The sequence below is a fragment of the Carex rostrata genome, chromosome 6 (assembly GCF_964058835.1).
Source record: "Carex rostrata chromosome 6, lpCarRost1.2, whole genome shotgun sequence".
Lineage (NCBI taxonomy): Eukaryota > Viridiplantae > Streptophyta > Magnoliopsida > Poales > Cyperaceae > Carex > Carex rostrata.
Window position 1 is genome coordinate 3,802,026 of NC_135923.1, and position 19,365 is coordinate 3,821,390.

Sequence of the window (19,365 nt, forward strand, 5' to 3'; positions counted from 1 at the left end):
GCTTTGAAATGCAGGAATAACTGTAGGGCGCAGAAAGTTGTACGGCGTCAGGTTAGCTAACGGTGCGGGTTTCATGTGTGGGTGAGTGGAAATGCTCCCAGCTAAGTTCAATGCTCTGGTTCATGAGCAGGTCACCGAACTCAGGGGAAGGCATCCACTGGGTACTTCTTTCTGCATTCCTTCCGGTTCACCCCTTGTGACAACCTACATTCATGATCAGTTGTCGGAGGTTTTATTATTTTTGATTGTGAGGACGTTTAACTCCCGACGGGCGCAAGCCCCCGCCGTTAATTACATCAGAAAGACCTTTCGAGTCAGACTGAACACCTCATGCATTCCAGGATTTGTTCCTATGGGTTGTGAACTGAATAATGGGGCTAAAAAAAAAGGGCTCATGTATTATTTATTTTGGTCATGTGGTTGGTTCTCATTTGACTTTGGGTTCCTTTTAGTCAGTTACCATGATGTGTGCATGAAAACACGAATTTTATATTTAAAATATGAGAATATGCATGAGAAATATCATTTATGTGTTTTAAATTTGAAAGGAGCATTTAAATATCATTTTTATTTATAAAAATATGTCAAGAGAGGGGCATTTTGGTCATTTAAGATTATGGCTGGGACCTGGATATGTTCAAATGTTGTCTAGAATTATAGAGGATTGAATTTGGGTTCATTTGGAACTGATTTGAGTTGATTTGGCCTCAGTATGAGAAAGTTATGGTAAAAAAGGACTTGAAAGGACCTATTTGTAAAGATTTTGTATTTCCAGGGACTTGTTTGTAATTTCTGGAGGACTTGAAGTTGTAATTTGGGCCTTTGATGGGGTTTATATTGTAAAATGGGCCTTTAAGGGGTTATTTGGGAAGATTTTATGCTGACAGGGGCCTTTGTGTAAATTTACAGGGACTTCTCTACATATTTTAAATAAACAGAGGGGTTTATGTGCAAAAGGGATCTTCTGGTCATATGTAGACTTTAAGATTGGTGCAGAGCTTTGAGATTTGGGCTTTTAGGCCTTTGAGATATGCACAAGACATTGGATTGAGATCATTGGGCTTTGAGATTTGGGCTTTTGGGCCTTTGAGATGTGTACTGGGTCATCAATTAATGTACAAGGCACAGATGCCACTCATTTGAGCTTTGAGATTGGTGCAAGGGAGTTTAATCAAATTGACAAGTGCGTCCCATGCTGTCAGAGAGCCATTGAATTTGATTTTTGAATTTGGTTCATTGGATTAAACAGATTGCTTTAAGATCCGTGTTTCTTGCTTTAATGTCTGTGCAAAGGGTTTCCCGGCTAGGGTTCTTCTCTGACAAGCTCAGTCCAGCCGATCTAGGCCACGGTGGCGCTGGCCAAGGGCATGGTTGTGATCGTGGGGTTGTCAGGGATCAATTGGTACCATTGTCGGCCATCGACGACCATCAGAGGCTGCGGGATAGGCATCTACAGTACCTATCGGTACCGATTGAGTCTCAGATCGATTCTGATCGATATCTTCATGATTTCTTTTAATTAATTGGTCATTTGATATTGTGTGAGGCTATGGAAGATATTGGAAGCATCAATTTTATGTTTAAAGAAGTTTTGAGCATGATTGAAGTTTTATGGTTCTGGTTTTAATACCAAATTGGTACCAGAGCTCAATTCAGAGGGTTCCAAGCTAAATTGGACATTCAAAGAAGTTACTTATGCCATTTGAAAGGTTTTAAAGGAGCCTGGCAACTTTAATTGACATTGGATTGGATTTTGGATCAAGTTGACATGAAGAACATGTATTTTTCAATATTTTTAAATCCTTTTCTCTTGAATTTTGTACAAGATGTATGATTTTTATTTTACAGATTCAAAGATATGTATATCAAGGATTTTTGTTCCAAATTTGGAATTTATCTGAGCTCATTTGTTCAGTCAAATGGTTGATTAATGTTCAGGGGTATTGAAGGTAATTTTGCCAGTTTAATTACAGAATTTCATTTTTAAAAAGTTGAACTTTGAAACCTCATAACTTTATAGGAATGTCCAAATGAGACAAACTTTATATCAATTTTGTGTGTTTTAATGTGCTTTATTTGACTGTGAAGTCCATTTTTCATTTTGGCCCTTTTATTGATATGAATTAACTGATCTATCAACAGGGGTCATTTTGTACATTTCAATGCATTTAATTGTACCAGTAGTGCTTTCAATGCTTTATAATGCTGAGTTTGGACTTGGTATGATACCAGAGAGTACCAGGAGGTATCAGGTGACCTAATAAAGGTCTGGTTTATTTCAGAACAAGTTTTCAAGGGCTTAAAGCCACTGTTTTTGTACCAGTAAACATAAAGAAAGAGATCAAAGGATTCAAGACTCATAAGATCATTGTTTTAATACATTTTCAACATGTCAGAGCTTAGAAATATGTGTTGGGTTTTGACGGTTCAAACCCATTGATTAAGTATGTTGGGATTTTGACGGTTCAAACCCATTTATTTGCTTAAGGTGCTGAAAGAGTAAAACAAAATTTTTTACATCTACCTTAAGCTACGGATTAAATGAATCAAGAAGATTCGTTTAATCCTATTTACAGATCTACTCCATAATTGATTTCTAAAACATTAAATCTATTTATCAATTAAATAGATTAATATAACATGTTTATACCTTGTTTCCAAATCACAGTTGGAATGCAGACCGAGCGAGTAGAGCTACATCAGGGAAGGAATCGACTCGGAGTATCATACGTGTGATACCTCTATTGGTTATCCACCAGGACTAACCAGAGAGCGGTTTATTTTTTTTGCCAGAAATACTATAAACCGCGGAATTATGCAAAAACACTATTCACCGAAATTTTTCGCTTAATCAGATTCACTAATAAACCAAATCTGAAATACCGCAAAAATTCAGTAAAACACTATTCACCGATCAAAAAACCGTAAACAGAGAAAGAGAGAAATTCCAATTAACGAAGTAATCAGATTAACACGTGAATTAGTGAGTTTTCTCTTTCACCTATGCCCCTCTATTTATAGGCATTTGAGGAGGTTCGCAAAAGACCGAAATACCCCCGAAGTTGCCAAAATTACCTAAATGCCCTTTTGGCATTCAAATTTGATTTTGCAACTTCATATTAGTTAGATTAGTTTAATGGATTCTAAACCCATTAACCCAAACCCATTATGAATAGTAAATATCCAAATCAAATATGTATAATTGTCATGTACAATTATATTCGTATACGGTTTTCGTTTGGTAATTTTTATACAACATGTCAAACACGTTTATAAACTAACCAGTGTTTCTGTTTGTCATTCTAAATGATGTACAATTAATTATAATTAATTATACCAAGTATAACTAATTATAACCATTAGTTTTTGCTTTGTCATTTTTAACATGACAAATATAATTTAATTATAACACGTATAATTAGTTATAACCATCTTAATATTAATTACAATCAATTTATAATTAATCAATAAGATTCTCCGAATAGCTCCTATATGGTGTGACCCAATAGGATCTGTGTTATGTTGGTAAATAGAGTTAAAACTGTTTTAACTTCTATAATCATAGGAGGCATCTGGCAGTATACACTATGACCATCCAATTACACAGATGATGCTGTACTGTATAATATCACGATCCAGTAAACAATTTACTTGTGTCAGTTCTTCTGTCTCATAGCTATCAGATCAGTTTCAAGGTAGATGTGTGTCGTCCTTGCTAACTGTATCTTTTCTTGATCTTGAATAGATTATCAAATATAATTACTCTTGTAATTATACCGCATGCAGATAATCTAACTCTACCAAGGGGCTCAGTGATGCTATAGCTTGTATAGAGATACGAGGGACAAATAGTATTCTTGGCAGACTATCACTTCCTCAGCTAAGCTATACATATGGAAATGCTACCGTTATGACTGTTTTTTACGGACAGCGTTAGATAACACTCACACATACATATTTCTTAGTGGGAACGATAAATACCTCATACTGTAGAACTTGACACTGAATGAAAACATTAATGACACGAACACAATTCTATTTAATGTTTCATTCGGGGTCTGTCAAATACCATGTTCCTAGAACATGTATCTATGTGATTAAAATGACATCTCGTGTCAGGTGGTTTGTAAAACTTAACCATCTTTTAATCCACATACTAACCTTGTAGCGGTAATTAGTGTTCCTGCTAATTACCTTGGCCAGTGACCTTTTAAGAGTATATATCATCTATATTATGGAGTTTCACAATTTCAGTCATGAACTCGAAATGATCCATAAATGCAATAATACTCAAGGCAACAAAATGATATACATTCAATTCATGAACAAAGCTTTATGATAATTTATCGTATTATTAACTTCTAGATTATTACAAACTAACAATATGCAGGGAGGTCCCTGATCTTTCTGAAAATCATATTTAAGTATTCTTTTATCAAAATTTGGACATGATCATTAGGATATCCTTGTTTTAAGAGCATGAATGATCTAATTCAGTACATACTGATACCTATTCATGTCTTGAACTCCATCCCTCAATACATATACATTGATTTTGTTTATATCCCCTTTGCTGCATGCAACATGATGCATATGGCTTGTCCTTAGCCTTGCACTAGGGTTTAAACTTCTCAATACATTTTATAGGTCCATTTTGATTAAAGAAATTAGTAAGGGAACCAGCTGGCTCAACCTCACTATTTTTGTTATACATTTTTCTTTATTCCTCAATCTTCTAATTAAATAATTTTCAATCAATCCAATACAAAGGGAGCCAGCTGACAACCCTTATATTATCATGATTTTAATCATTTAATTCAAAGATTAAGGGTTATGTTTTAAAAGTGAAAGGTAAAAAGGGTCAAGAAAAGGAAAAGAAAAGGGAAGAGGGAAGTTTTGATCATTGAGCTCCATGCCATGGCATGGAGCTCTCTCCCTTATGCTTCAAAACAGCAATATTATCAATCAGATCAAGCAAAACAAAGAGATCAAAGCAAAACACAGAAAAGTACACAAGAGAAATGAAAATTCTTCAACAAACTTTGTTCACCAAGGGAATTAATACATCATACAGCCATCAAGGCTTCTCACATGCTAAATTATACCTATTGACTTGAAGAAAATGAAAGAAAGCACAAAGCTTGACTATGAATTGAAAGAGAGCTCTAAGTCTGTGTATATGTGTGTTACAATGTGTATGTGTATCTCTACTTCTTCTTATCTGTGTGTGAATCTCTCTCTCCAATCCCCCCCTTGCCTTCATCTATGGGTGCCCTTATATAGGCTATGAGCTAGGGTTCAGAATTGCATTGGCTGAGGTGGTCTCATCTTGACCCTTAGTGTTTGATCAAATGCTAGAAGCTATTTCATATCATCTGTAGTGCCATCAAGGCAGGGGATCACCCAATCATCATTTGACATGCCATTTAAAGTTGCTGGATTAATCTCAGCCCTTGGATCAGCCATCAAGGCATTACATGGCATAATAGCCTTTGATTTACTGACTTCTTGAAGAAGTGTGATGAATTGCATGTTTCCATTATGCAGAGGAAGATTCCCCTATTTTGGACTGACCTCAGGTACTCTGGGCACGTGTCCTGGGGACCAGAGTGACCTGTTAGAAGCTAACAAGCCGAGTTACATTGGACACGAGCTCACACAGGACTTAACATGTGCCCTTCTTGATTATTACGCTTCAAGGCATGCTGCATTGACAGATAATATCGTTTTAACTCCCTTACAATGTTCTAAGGTTCAATTTACCCTTTGCACAATCAATTTGATGCTCTCAGCCATGGCGGGAGCTGAGCTGGTGCTCTTTGTTCAATTCATTGTATTTAGTCCATTAAACTTCAAATTGAGAGTGTAGATAGGATCGCCTACATCTCTTTAATGCTTTTGCCAAGTTTCAAGGCTTAATTGCACCTCTAGCTTAAGTTCATAATTTTCCTTTTCTTCTCTTCTCGGTTAAAATCAGAACTTGTGAGAGAGAGATAACCTTCAAGGTTTGAGCAGGGAGGAGAGGGAAGGTATTCCTTTTAATCCCTCATACGCTTTGTTTCAATCCCTTCTTTATTTAGGCGAATTTAGAGCTCAAGAATCGGCTCAGGCCATGGGAGAGGGGAAGAAGAAGAAGTCAGAGTAAGGGGCCCGCTTGTCAGCGGCTCAAACCCGACGTTTTCTTTTGTTAAGACATGGGTGAGCTTGGCGCATCATAGGCCGCGCAAGAGGGCAGTGGCATGGCTTATGGTGTTCCAAGAGCACACAAAACGAAGGGACCAAAGGCGCTGAGTTTAAACTCAGCACTTCCCTTGTTTGATCTGGCTGGTAATTGTCTGATGGTGAGTTTAAATCACATCCCGTGTAATTCCATAACAAACAAACAGGCTCGTAATTGTCTGATGTGGGACTAAACAAAACTCCAATCCGGACTTGGATTTATTTTTTTGCAACATTTTGTACATAATATATTAATATTATTTTTTACAAATCATGCACAACAGCTTTGGTACAAAGTATCAATACTCATTTTTGTAATACTTATTATTCAAATCGTGCCCGACTGTTTTTTTTTTTCAACGTTTTGTAATTAATACTCATTATTTTTGCAATATTAATTAATACATTTAAATTAAATAAACTGGTGAAAATTTTATATACATGACTAATTTAAATTACATTATTACAAATTATAATAATATTGATAAGTAATAAGTAATGTTTATATTTTATAAAATAATAATTATAATTTATAAGTAATGTTATGTCATTATTTAATATATTTTATTTAATTTCACTATTAATAATTTTAGTAATAAAAATAATTGTTTAATATGAAGTATTTTAGAAAGAAAATTAAGATTTTCCACAACTAATCTCACTGTACAACCGAACGCCTATTTCAGCATATTCCTATAATCAATTATGCACATATCCCTTCCGATGGGTTCCCACTTTTTCAAAAGTGAATTCTCATACCCATTCCTATTCCCATTTCATAATTCTGTGACATCCGAACACGCCCTATTGGGGCCTAGACACATCTCATCTCTTTATTTCTAGTCTTTATGTGTGGTCAAAATTAATGGGACAGGTAGTGGTAGGTTAATAATTTTCGTATTACTGTTCGGATGGTCATGAGATCTTGGGAATTAACATGATTTTCTGTCATATATATTTCTAACACCCGTTTGGTTAGTAAAATTGAACCCAGACGTTGAATTTTTCTGTCATATATATTTCTAACACGCCCTATTTTAAGTGAGTAAATAGTGATTCTGAAATCACTGTTTTTCTAAATCCAGACGTTGAATTTTTTTTTAAAATAAATCTCGAAGCATCTCTTTTCAAAAAAATTTATGTACACGCATTTCAAAATAGTTCAACGACTGAATTTAAGAAAGCAGAGATTTTAAGAGTTACTGTTTACTCTCTGGAATTGCAGTAGATTTGTATCCCGAGTAGAACTAGGGTGCTCTTAAGCTCACCAAAGTTTTGGTGAGCTTAACTCTAAAACTCATCAAATTGATTTCAAATAACGAATCCGAACCGTTGAAACCTGCCCACCTTACGTGTGATGCATCTACATGTGAAATTTTTAAACATTCGAATTAATTTAATATAAAGTCAAGCGGTCAAAATTAGAAGGTTAATAAATTAATTTTAGTGCATTCATTTTTTGAAACGTTTTTTGACCGCTTGACTTTATACTAAATTAATTCGAATGTTTAAAAATTTCACATGTAGATGCATCACAAGTAAGGTAGTCGGGTTTCAACGGTTCAGATTCATCATTTAAAAACGATTTGATAAGTTTTAGAGTTAAGCTCACCAAAACTTTAGTGAGCTTAAGAGCACCCTAGTTCTACTCTTGTATCCCGATACAAATTGACATTTTTTTTTTCTCCCAAGTCGCTGATTCATCTCTCTCTCTTTCTCATGTCCCCTTTCATTTCCTTTTCTTTTTTATTTTTTTGAGAAAGGTAGCTGCCAACCCATTTTCTCTCTCTTCTCTCCTCTATTTTTCCAACTTCACATGTAAATTTGAATATCTATACAAGTAGTCTCTTCTTACTTAAATTTTGCTTGTGGAACTATATAAATTTGAACGGATTCTAAATTTTTTTTTTGTTGTCTATGTTTTTGCTTTATATTATTATTTTAGTGTTGTACATATTATTTAGTGCTCCAACAATCTATGATATTTTTGTATTGTTTTCAAGGTGATGTTTCCTTATTTTAGAATGCACTGTGTCATAATTATATTTTAATTTTATAATTTAACTAATTAATTTCTCCTTATTAATAATGTTAAGATATATCAAAATATAATTATATTTTGAATTTTAGTGTTGGACCAAATAAAGTAAAATGAAATTGATAGTTTTGAATTTTAGCAGGTATTTTTTTTATTAATCGATGGACGAAGCTACTGAAAAAAATGAGGTTTTTATGAAATCAACATAAAAAATACTGACAATCAATTCCTGTTAACAAGTTTTGAATATCGAATCAGAATTAGAGCTTAAGAATTGAAAAGAAAAAAAATAATTTCAGATGCAACTTTGATTCAAATTAAAAAAAATAACTGAAATAATTAATGTCCACATAATTAATGATTACCGTGTACATTGAAAAAACTATACATATGTTTAAAATAAATTATAATTTTTCACAACTAATTTCACAGTACAACCGAATACTCATTTCAACACATTCTTATATTCATTCCCACATAACCCATATCCATGGATTCTTATTTTTTTAAGAGTGTTCATCTTTCTCAATTCTCATCCCGTATAATTCTGTGATAAATAAACATGTTCTTAATGCGGAGGATCCAAAACCCTAGATTTGGAGCCACCTTCAAATTGGATCCATCCGAGTAAGATCAGAAGCCAATTTGGCACGTCTAATAGATGTGTGATGTTGGGTTGACAAAAATCATCGTTGCTTTAAGATCTATATTTATGTTAAATATAAAAACAGAAACATATATATTTCACAAGATTGGGGGGAGTCCGCATATAGGGACCTCTGCTCTCCCTCTAAGGCGTTTCAGAAGAGAAAATCAAATTTGAGGTTTTGAGGGTTGTTTGATCGCTTTCAAAAAAGAATAACTTGTGTATAATTTTGGAGGACATCTATCAGTTTAGAAAATTTATATAATAAAAAAAAATCAACAACACATATGTGACTATGTGAGCCGTGAGATATATTTCCCTCTTTTATAATATCTTATTTTGACTTTCTACCTCTCTGACTCTTTCTCTCCCAATATTATATTGGAGCAAGTAGCGAGCCTAAGGGCTTTATTCAAAAAAAAAAATAAAGTAGTGACTAGCGAAAGTTGTGAAACCCCCAAATTGTTTTCTCACTAAACTTTTTATCTTATTTTAAATCATTGCACAGTTGTGTGTCAACGCAGTTGTGCCAGCGCTCCTGTGTTCTTGTGCCTCCTCGTCACGTCTCTGCTTTGTGCCCGTCTCGCCTTGCCACAATGCTCCTCTCGGCTCGCCTTGTCCGGCTGTGACGGCTGCTGCAGTGCCTCGTACCAGGTTATTGTCTTGACCTCTTTGTATTTTCTGGTGACATCTTCAACATTGAGCATTGATTACTTGAATTCCAACTGTGTTTTGGTTATCCCCTTAAATCAATTTCTTGATATGTAAATTAGTAACTATGTATCTCAATTTTGTGGTTGAATACTTGAATTAATTTGTAAGAGTGCCACTGACTTATGGTAATTGATCAATAATTTCATTATCGTTTATTCTATATAGAATCTTCTCAATTGGCATAATAATTGCAAAGCTTGCCTAATTAGTAATAAGATATACATATTTTTGCATTTTCATAAACCAAACGACAATTTCTGTCCTAGACTATACCATAAGCAAAGAGGTGCCTTGTTTAACTCATTGTTCTCTAAAATATAGAAGGTAAATGGAGAAATTTCTGAAACGAGGGCCTCAAAATGCATCCACTTCTCAACCGTCAAAGCGAATTGAAGTTTGTCCAAGAAAATATCCAAATGACCCTACACTTTGACCAAAGATCACCAAGTATTCACTTAACGAGAGGGTTGAAGTTAGGAGATACTATTTACAAAAAGGTCCTTCTCAACCAAAAGCTATAGATTTCAAACAAGTTGAAATGAGTGGTTTGATGCGCAAGTTCAATCCGAGTTGGTTTAAGGAGTTTGGGAGTTGGTTAGAATACAATGAATATGATGGAGGAGCATATTGTTTGTATTGTTATTTGTTTAATGAGAATAAACAAGGTGGTAATACTTTTATAACCGAAGGGTTCAAAAGTTGGAATAAGAAAAACATATTAATTAGACATATTGGTAGGCCCAATAGCTTCCATAACCAAGCAATGAAGAAGTGTGATGCTTTGGGAAATCAGAAGCTATCAATTCGGACATTTCTTACTAATCAGACCGAGCAATCAAAACATGACTATTGTTTGCGAACGAAGGCGACAATCACTACAGCGAGGTTATTGCTCCATCAAGGATTACCTTTTCGAGGACACGATGAATCATAAAATTCTCATAACAAGGGTAACTTCCTTGAGTTCTTAAAAGTTTACTCTAAAGCCAATGAAGAGATGAGTAAAGTGGTGAAAAATGCTCCCAAAAACTCAAAAATGATTTTTCCTGAAACCCAAAAGAATATCGCTAATGCCTCAGCTAAAAAAGTTTTAAAAGCCATAACTGATGATGTTGGTATTTTGGTGGATGAATCTTGTGATGTTTCAGATAAAGAGCAAATGGCGGTTCTTTTGCATTATGTGGATAAGAGGGGTTCAGTTTTGGAAAGATTTATTAAAATTGTGCATGTCTTTGACACAACTGCTTCGTCTCTTAAGGAAGCAATCTGTACCTTACTTTCTAGTCTCAATTTAAGCTTGTCAAGAGTACTAGTGCAAGGTTATGACGGTGCAAGTAACATGTATGGATCATTTAATGATTTGAAAAGCTTGATCTTGAGGGAAAATCCTTCAGCCTATTACATCCATTGTTTTGCCCATCAACTTTAATTGGCACTTGTTTATGTAGCAAGGTGTAATGATGATGCCGATTGGGTTTTTGTTTTGCTCTCTCAATCTTGCAATATTGTTAGAGGTTCAGCAAAGCGTCGAGATTTGTTTCAAGAAAAACAATCTATAAAGATTATAGAAGAATTAAGTCACAATAATCTTGAAACTGGAAAAGGATTGAATCAAGAGCTCGATCTTAGAAGACCGGGACACTCGTTGGGGCTCTCATTATGGAAGTGTTTTGAACTTGATTGCTACTTTCCCATGTGTCATTGAGATACTTCAAATTGTTGGAAAAGACAGCCCAAAGCAAGAGCAAAAGGCCGAAGCAAATCGACTTGTAAAATTTTTGCAAAATTTTGATTTTGTTTTCCTCTTGCACCTAATGAAAAATGTGTTAGGAATAACAAATGAGCTTTCTTTAGCATTGCAAAGGAAAGATCAAGACACTGAAAATGCGATGTCTCTTTGTTAAAGTGGCAAATGACTGCTTGCAAGCCTTGAGAGATAATGGATGGACATATTTATTAGATGAGGTGTCTTCATTTTGCATGAAACATGAAATTAACATACCCAACATGGAGGATAGATTTGTTATTCAAGGAAAATCAGCTTGTAAGGCTCCTCATATTACCCATCTTCATCGGTACCGAGTAGATATATTTTGTGTCATTATAGGTACACAACTACAAGAGCTTAATAGTAGATTTGACGAGATAAATTCAGAACTTCTTTGTGTGGCTTGTTTGAATCCAAGAGATTCATTTCAGGCTTTTGACAACGAAAGATTGGTGAAGTTGGCTTCATTTTATCCTAGAGAATTTTCCAATGTTTGACTCCTAGCTCTTCCCAATCAGCTAGAGAACTTCATTGTTGATGTGCGCACAATGGATAAATTCTAAAATTTGAATGGATTAAGTAAACTAGCTAGTGTTATGGTACAAACCAATAAGCATATAGCACATTCTCAACATTTTCTTCTACTAAAGTTGGCATTGATTTTACCAGTAGCTACAGCTTCTGTAGAGAGAGTATTTTTCGCAATGAAATTCATTAAAGACAATTTGTGAAATAAAATGTGTGATGAATGGATGAATGATTGCTTAATAACTTATGTTAAGAAATAGTTGTTTGAGAGAGTTAGTGATGGTGCCATCTTACGTCGTTTTTAAAAAATGAAAGATCGAAGAATACCATCGAACAATAAGGAATGTGAAATTTGAAGTGATGAAAAGCATTTTGGTCCCTTTTTGTTGTTTATTCATAGAACTTTTTTTTTTGAGATGGGACACTTTTGGACTTTTGAAGCTTTTCTTGTCCAAGTATGTAAATATTAAATTGTTAATGTAAATTTTATTAAAAAAATTATGTTATTGATTTTTTTAAGTATGTGTTTGACCCCCATTCGGTAAATGTCTAGCTCCGCCCCTGTCCGTCTCTATCCTTGTTTGTCTAGTCTACTTCGCTTTACTCCATTTGAGTGGATGATTTTGTCTGATGATCTGATTGCCGCTCGAAGCTCTGCCTCACTTCATCTGAGCATGTGCTTCCTATTAGTATGTAATAATCTAGAAGTCAACAATATGGTAATTTTATCATATGTATTTTGTTCATGAATTGAATGATTAATAAAGATCGTTTTGTTGCATTGAGTATTATTGCATTTATGAATCATTTCGAGTTCATTACTGAAATTGTGAAATTTCATAATATATATGATATATACTCTTAAAAGTCTCTAACCGAGGTAATTAGTAGGAACACTAATTAACTGCTACAAGGTTAGTATGTGAATTAAAAGATGGTCAAGTTTTACAGACCATAGACAAGAGATGTCATTTTAATCACATAGATACATGTTCCAGGAACATGGTATTTGACAGACCCCGGATGAAATATTAAATAGAATTGTGTTCTTGTCATTAATGCTTTCATTCAGTGTTAACTTCTAAAGTATGAGGTATTCATCTTTCCTACATAAGAGATATATATGTGTGAGTGTTGTCTAACGCTGTCCATAAAAGGTAGCTATAATGGTAGCACTTCGGTATGCATAACTTATGCAGAGGAAAAGATGTTTTACCAAAAGTACTATTGTCCCTTGTATTTCTATACAAGTAATAGTATCACTAGGCCCCTTGAGAGAGTAAGATTATATGCATGTGATACGATTACAAGAGTAATTATATTTGATAATCTGCTCAAGATCAAGAAAAAATTAAGTTTGCAAGGATAACATACACCTATCTTGAAACTGATCTGATAGCTATGAGACAAAATAATTAACACGAGTAAATAGTTCACTGGATCGTGATATTGTACAGTACAGCATCATCTGTGTAATTGGATAGTCATAATGCATTCTGCCAAGTGCCTCTTATGATTTGTAGAAGTTAAAACAGTTTTAATTCTATTTACCAACATAACACATATCCTATCGGGTCACACCGTATAGGATGTAATCGAAAAATCTTATTGATTAATTATAAACAGATTATGATTAATAATAATATGGTTATAATTAATTATACATGATATAATTAAATTATAAATGTCATAAAAGATGACAAGCAAAAACAAAGGTTAATTTATAAACGTGCACGACACGTTGTATAAAAGTTACCGAAACAACAACCGCAATAAATATAATTGTTCAGAATAATTATATAGATTTGATTTGGATTTCAAATGTTAATTATGGATTAATATTTTGGGCCTAAAGCCCATTAGAATTAAAACCTTAATTAAAATTAAAAGTCTAAAGTCAAAGCTCAAATCAATTCAAAGCATAATGGGCCGAGGACATTTTAGTCTTTTTCCTTAAAACCGCCACACCTAGGGGCATTTCGGTCATTGTTGAAACTGACCCTATGGCCTATATAAAGGCATGGGGTGTAGAGAGAGAAATGACTAATTTTGTGATAGTTCGTATCGAATCGATTCGGATATCTATTTTCTCTCTTTCTCGGTTTCTCTCATGTTTCAGTTAGAAAAGAAAGTTATACGTAATCCACGTATAATTTTGCGGGTTGTTCAATAGTGTTTACGAGATCGGTGAATAGTATTTTTGTGAAAGTTGCGATATTTCTGGTTTTGCACATTATTGTGAATTAGTTTTTCCACGGGTCATGAATAGTGTTATTACGCCTCCCATGAATGGTGTTTTTGCATAATTATGTGATTTAATGGTATTTCTGGCAAAAGAAAGAAACCGCTCTCTAGTTAGTTCTGGTGGATAACCTATAGAGGCATCAGACGTCTGGTGCTCCAATACGAGTTGGTCTTCATTCCAATTGAAATTTGAAAACGAGGTATAAATGTTATATTAATTTATTTAATTGTTAAATAGATTTAATTTTTAGAAATCAATCAAGGAGTAGATCTTAAAGGATTAAAAAGGTTTTGTCAAGGAAAGGCTGGAAAAGGAACTTTCGGTAATCTTTCCGACATATCTTTTTTAATCCACGGCTTAAATTAGAAGTAAAATTTTTATTTTACGGTCTTTTCGCATCTTAAGCCTAATAAAATAAGACACCTCAAAAACCCTACGCTTCTGTCAAACGGATCTAGCCACCGCTCATCGTTTCATCTTGCCTCACTTTAACCGAGTAGGTGCTTCTGTCCAACGAATATGGTCATCGCTCTTCGGTCCGCCTTGACTCTCCGGGTTCAACTGAGAATGTTGTAAATTTGTTTCGCCCCGACAATATCTAATATAACTTTATATGAATAAGGTATGTGTTGTTATGGCTGTAGTGATGATGATGATGAATATGTTGTCTCCTTCCTCGTTTTCTCCCTCTTTCCTCCCCTCCTTCTTCTTCCCCCCTTCATCCTCTCCTTCTTCTCTCCCCAATGTGACTCATGTGAGGTGACTGTTCTAGTCCTACTGATTCAGTTTCTGGTCTGGTTCGAATCAGTGCCTCATCAGCTGAGTGGTGACTGTCCTGATCCAATTGATTCAGTTCTATGTCCAGTTTGATTCAGTGCCTCCTCGACTGAGTGGTGACTGTTCTAGTCCGGTTGATTCAGTTTCTGGTCCGATTTGATTCAGTGCCTATCGGGTGTGCATTTTTCTAGGCAGTGTCGGCACAGTGCACTCACACTCACTCGATTGCTACGATTGCATACCAAGATAAGAGAGAATGAACAGGTCCATTGACTTGCTAATCTGGCGCGAACTAAACATTTCGCAACTACTGGGTTTACTTTTCCTCTTCTCTTTAATTTTTAGCAGTGAGAGATTTTACAAGTAGTTCAATGTATATGATGCTATGTTTGTGTAATTAAATATCTATACTGGAACAAACTTATAATTTGTTATGATGTTTTAATGCAATTACCTAAAAACTTACAATAACAACAAAAAAGAAACATATATGCCTGAGTTAATGTTTTCCTTAATTGCACATAAAAGCGTCATCAATTTGATTCTTTCAAAATAGTAAGGTTCTTTAGAGTCTCTTTTGATTATGTTTTCTTCAAAGTGTTTGATAATAAGATAACAAGAGTGAATTTAAGATGTTTTGTATTGTAGGGACCTAAGTTAACCTATGATATTTGTACTGTGAGAGAAATCAAGAGAAAGGAAAATTAGAGGTGTGGATCCCACCTACCACTTTGCACATTCAACCTTCAAGTTTCCAATTTTTATAAATAAAACCCAATTGTAACTATTGTTCCTTCTTAACATTTTAATTGCTATATATATACTATTTTTTTTTTAAACTTGGTAGTAGCTAATAAGTTTGCTATATACTATTCAATCAATGAAATTCTTATGGATTGCAATTTATTCAATTTTCAATTTCGGATTATATAAATTTATGAATATTTAAAACCTTAATTAACATTATACGTAAACTTTTACAATCTCTTAAGTTCCTAATTTTATATTGCACGAAAAGTTATATTTAAAAAAAAAACACTTTTTTGAGTTAAATATATTTTCAAATGATTTGTTTGTTCTACTTAACATAAAATTAACTTAATATCATGTTCATCTGTTCAAAAAATATAATTTGCTCGTTAAATGTTACATATTTTATTGAAAAACACATTCAAGTATTTTGTATATTACCTTCACTTATAAATTTCAGATTTGTATTTTATATAATGTTACAAATTCATTATTCTTAATATGTATATTTATAACATAAAACAATTTAGAATCTGAGTACTATACCTACTTTTAGAAGAATATGACATATATGCTTATAAGTCATATATCTATCTATCTATTTTTAAAGTTCAAATAATAAATTTAAACGGTTCAAATCAATCTCCTTTTTTAGATCTTCATTTACATATGAAATTTTGAAATTTTAAAATTATTTAGTATCAAGTCAAGCGGTCAAAAAATGAATGTTTTTGTGCACATCTTATTACATTATTTTTCTGAATAATCTTCATTTTCAAATATTCTAAAAAATAGTAAAATTATTTCAAAAAAATGTAAAGGTCTCCAAACACATTTTAATATGAAAATCATGTTGAATGGTTCAGATCCACTATTTGAATCTTGAAAACAAAAATATGACATATAAACATTTGTCTTGATATGTTTACACAAGTAGCATAGTCGGACTCAAATAATTATATTTACTCTTGTTACACGTGTATGTTACTATTAAATATTTTAACTAAAACATTCAATATAATTCAAATGTGATCCGCTATTCGATATGTTAATAAGTTTAATTTTGCATTTGAATCCTCACCAATCGACATATGCTATTTGCTATTTATCTCAATTTTGCATTTGAATCCACACCAATTGTATTGTGTTAAAATCATCATAACGAATTCATAATAGTTCTGTTATCTTAATTTTCTTAATTTTGTACATCTTTCGAATTTATTAAACATGCTATTCCATACTTTTTTTTACTAGATATATAACGATAAAGATCCTCCTTTTATTATACAATGATGATCAAGAGAGTCGTCTATATTTAATTTGTTTATTTTCTCTCGTGTTGTGCGTCTAAATAATAATTCAAGAACAAAGCTAGTGTGTGATGTACTCACCAAGATAATTCTAAAATTTTATTAGATGAGCTTCAAACGATGAATTCAAATTAATATTGAAACCTATCTATTTCACGAATAATTATGTGTTTACATGCAAAATTTTGAAAAAAAAATTACTATAAGAGCAATTTTCAAATCCAATTATGGCAATTTTTTTCAGTTATCATTACGCATTTACGTACGCACATATAGAACACCCCATTTATTTAAAAAAAAAATACAAGTTATGTAACAGAAATAACTAATTGTTTCTGAGCTCATCTATCAGGTAATGTACAAATTAAGCTACAATGGAGTTCGAATATATAACCATTTACGTAGCCTGTTAGAAAGGCTTAATTATTTCAGGAAGTCAGAGTTTCAAGATTCTATACTTGAATATGATCCTTCGCAAATATTCAGTTAAGATAAATATTCCACATAAGCATTCCGTTAAGAGTTGTAACTTGCAACGTGCATTTTAGTAATAACACTAGTTAAGTAAAAAGAAGTACCGGAAACCATAACACTGATAGCTGGGATCTACTTGGGCACGGTTGAACCGGAGCATGCCTCAGATTACTCAGCTTGGCGTATTGCAGTGGCCACGGATGATCTAATGCGCATACCGGAAACCATAACACTGATAGCTGGGGGATTGGAACTTGAGGTCACGGTTTCCCCGCTAACATGGCAGCCAGGAGCGGTGTATACCGCATCAGAATTTCCGTTACAACCAAAGAAGTTCTCGGCGCCTCCCCCGTCAAGAAATGTGGAGGAAGAAAATGAATTGATAGAAGCCGGGTTAGGAGGGTGCAACCCGGTGGAGGATGATGAGCTTATCTGTTGCTCTAGGAAAGTTATCCGAGAGCTATGCCAGGGCATCCCGAGGCAGGCGATTCCGGCGGAGCTGCAACCCTTCATTTACGGTGGGGCAAAGGTGGCGGACGTTCCCCTCTCTTCCCTGAGGGAACTGATGGATTTCACAGTTGATCACCAAGTTACACAGTACCCAAATCGTGGGCAGCAACACACGGATGGAACGGGTCAAAAAGGACTCACTGAGACACTCGAAACACAGATGGAGGCACCTCTCTGCCTCAACAAATCTGCCTCATTGAACCAAACGGCTCCTTCAAAAGGAAATCCTCCTCGGGGGGTGGAATTGCCATGCGCCAAGGAAAAGACAATTTCTCCAGAAACAGAAACTGATGCTGGAACAGTACCTCGTACTTTAACGAAGGCCCTAGAAAAGGGTAAAGACAAATTGTCATATGGTGTTGAAAAAGGATCTGGCAGTAACACCAATACAAATGAAGTGGTGGGTCATCCAAGAGGTGGATTGCTAGTCCTAACGGGTCGAGCACCAAATAATTTTTCACAGCCAATCGCGGAACCCCACAAAGAAACACTGCCAGGCATCAAATCACATGCAAGAGGTCAAACTTCCAAAACCAATTTGCACTTCACGCCACACAAGGTTTGTAGAGCGCGTCGGAAGAGGAAGGGGGCGATCTGCTGGATCACTAGTGCATGCATCACAGAAGGAAACGGGTCATCACAAACCAACTATGACTCGTTCCGGTCAGCAAACACCAATTGCGCAACAAATGATCCAGCTTGCAGGCCCAACAATACTAAAAAGGTTTGAACTAGGCTCACCTGCCGCGAACTCCAATATGGGCCAGAACCAGCTCCTTATGCGGGCCACTAAAGAAGCAAAACTAAGTGGGCCGCAGAAAAGAAAATCTCAAGAAGGCATGGAGAAACATAATGGGCCACAGGGAGCCACGAAGAGAGCTGTCCTTGCAGCACAAAAAGTAATTAAAAAAATTCAAACAGAGACAGATGCAAAGGCACAGGTTCGGCTTAACTCAGATGGACTTTATGAGGTGCAAGTCCAAACGGCTCACTGTGCAAACATTGGCCAGGGGTGCGGTATTGCGACATGTCATGTAATTCAAGCATTAAATGATGATAATGCTGAGAGGGAAGCGCATCAGGAGGATGATAACAGGGGTCAAGTGCTAAATACAGAGGCAGAAGGGGGAGAAGTAGACCATTCTGACTTTGATGACCATACTCTCTTTGACCCAGACTCGGAAGACGAGTTGGATGGGGAGGAAGATTGAGGATTACGGTTCTGTTGGGGATGTTTTTATGTGAGTTGTTATAACTTTTTTTTTAATGAATTACAAAAAATTAAAAATCCTATCATGGAATGTTAGAGGATTGGGAAGGGATGAGAAATGTAATGTGGTTAGGGAAATTATTAGATCTTCTTGTTGTGATATTTGCATGTTACAA

The 19,365-nt window shown here is 34.7% G+C and overlaps 1 protein-coding gene across 1 annotated transcript; it reads left to right on the top strand.

Moving 5' to 3' along the window:
• The first annotated feature begins 10,614 nt into the window (after positions 1-10,614).
• LOC144555281 (uncharacterized) lies at positions 10,615-11,882 on the top strand. The gene is made up of 3 exons (XM_078303561.1): positions 10,615-10,951; positions 11,066-11,131; positions 11,482-11,882. The coding sequence occupies exons 1-3, from the start codon at positions 10,615-10,617 to the stop codon at positions 11,880-11,882; spliced, it is 804 nt and encodes a 267-aa protein (XP_078159687.1).
• Positions 11,883-19,365: the final 7,483 nt, after the last annotated feature.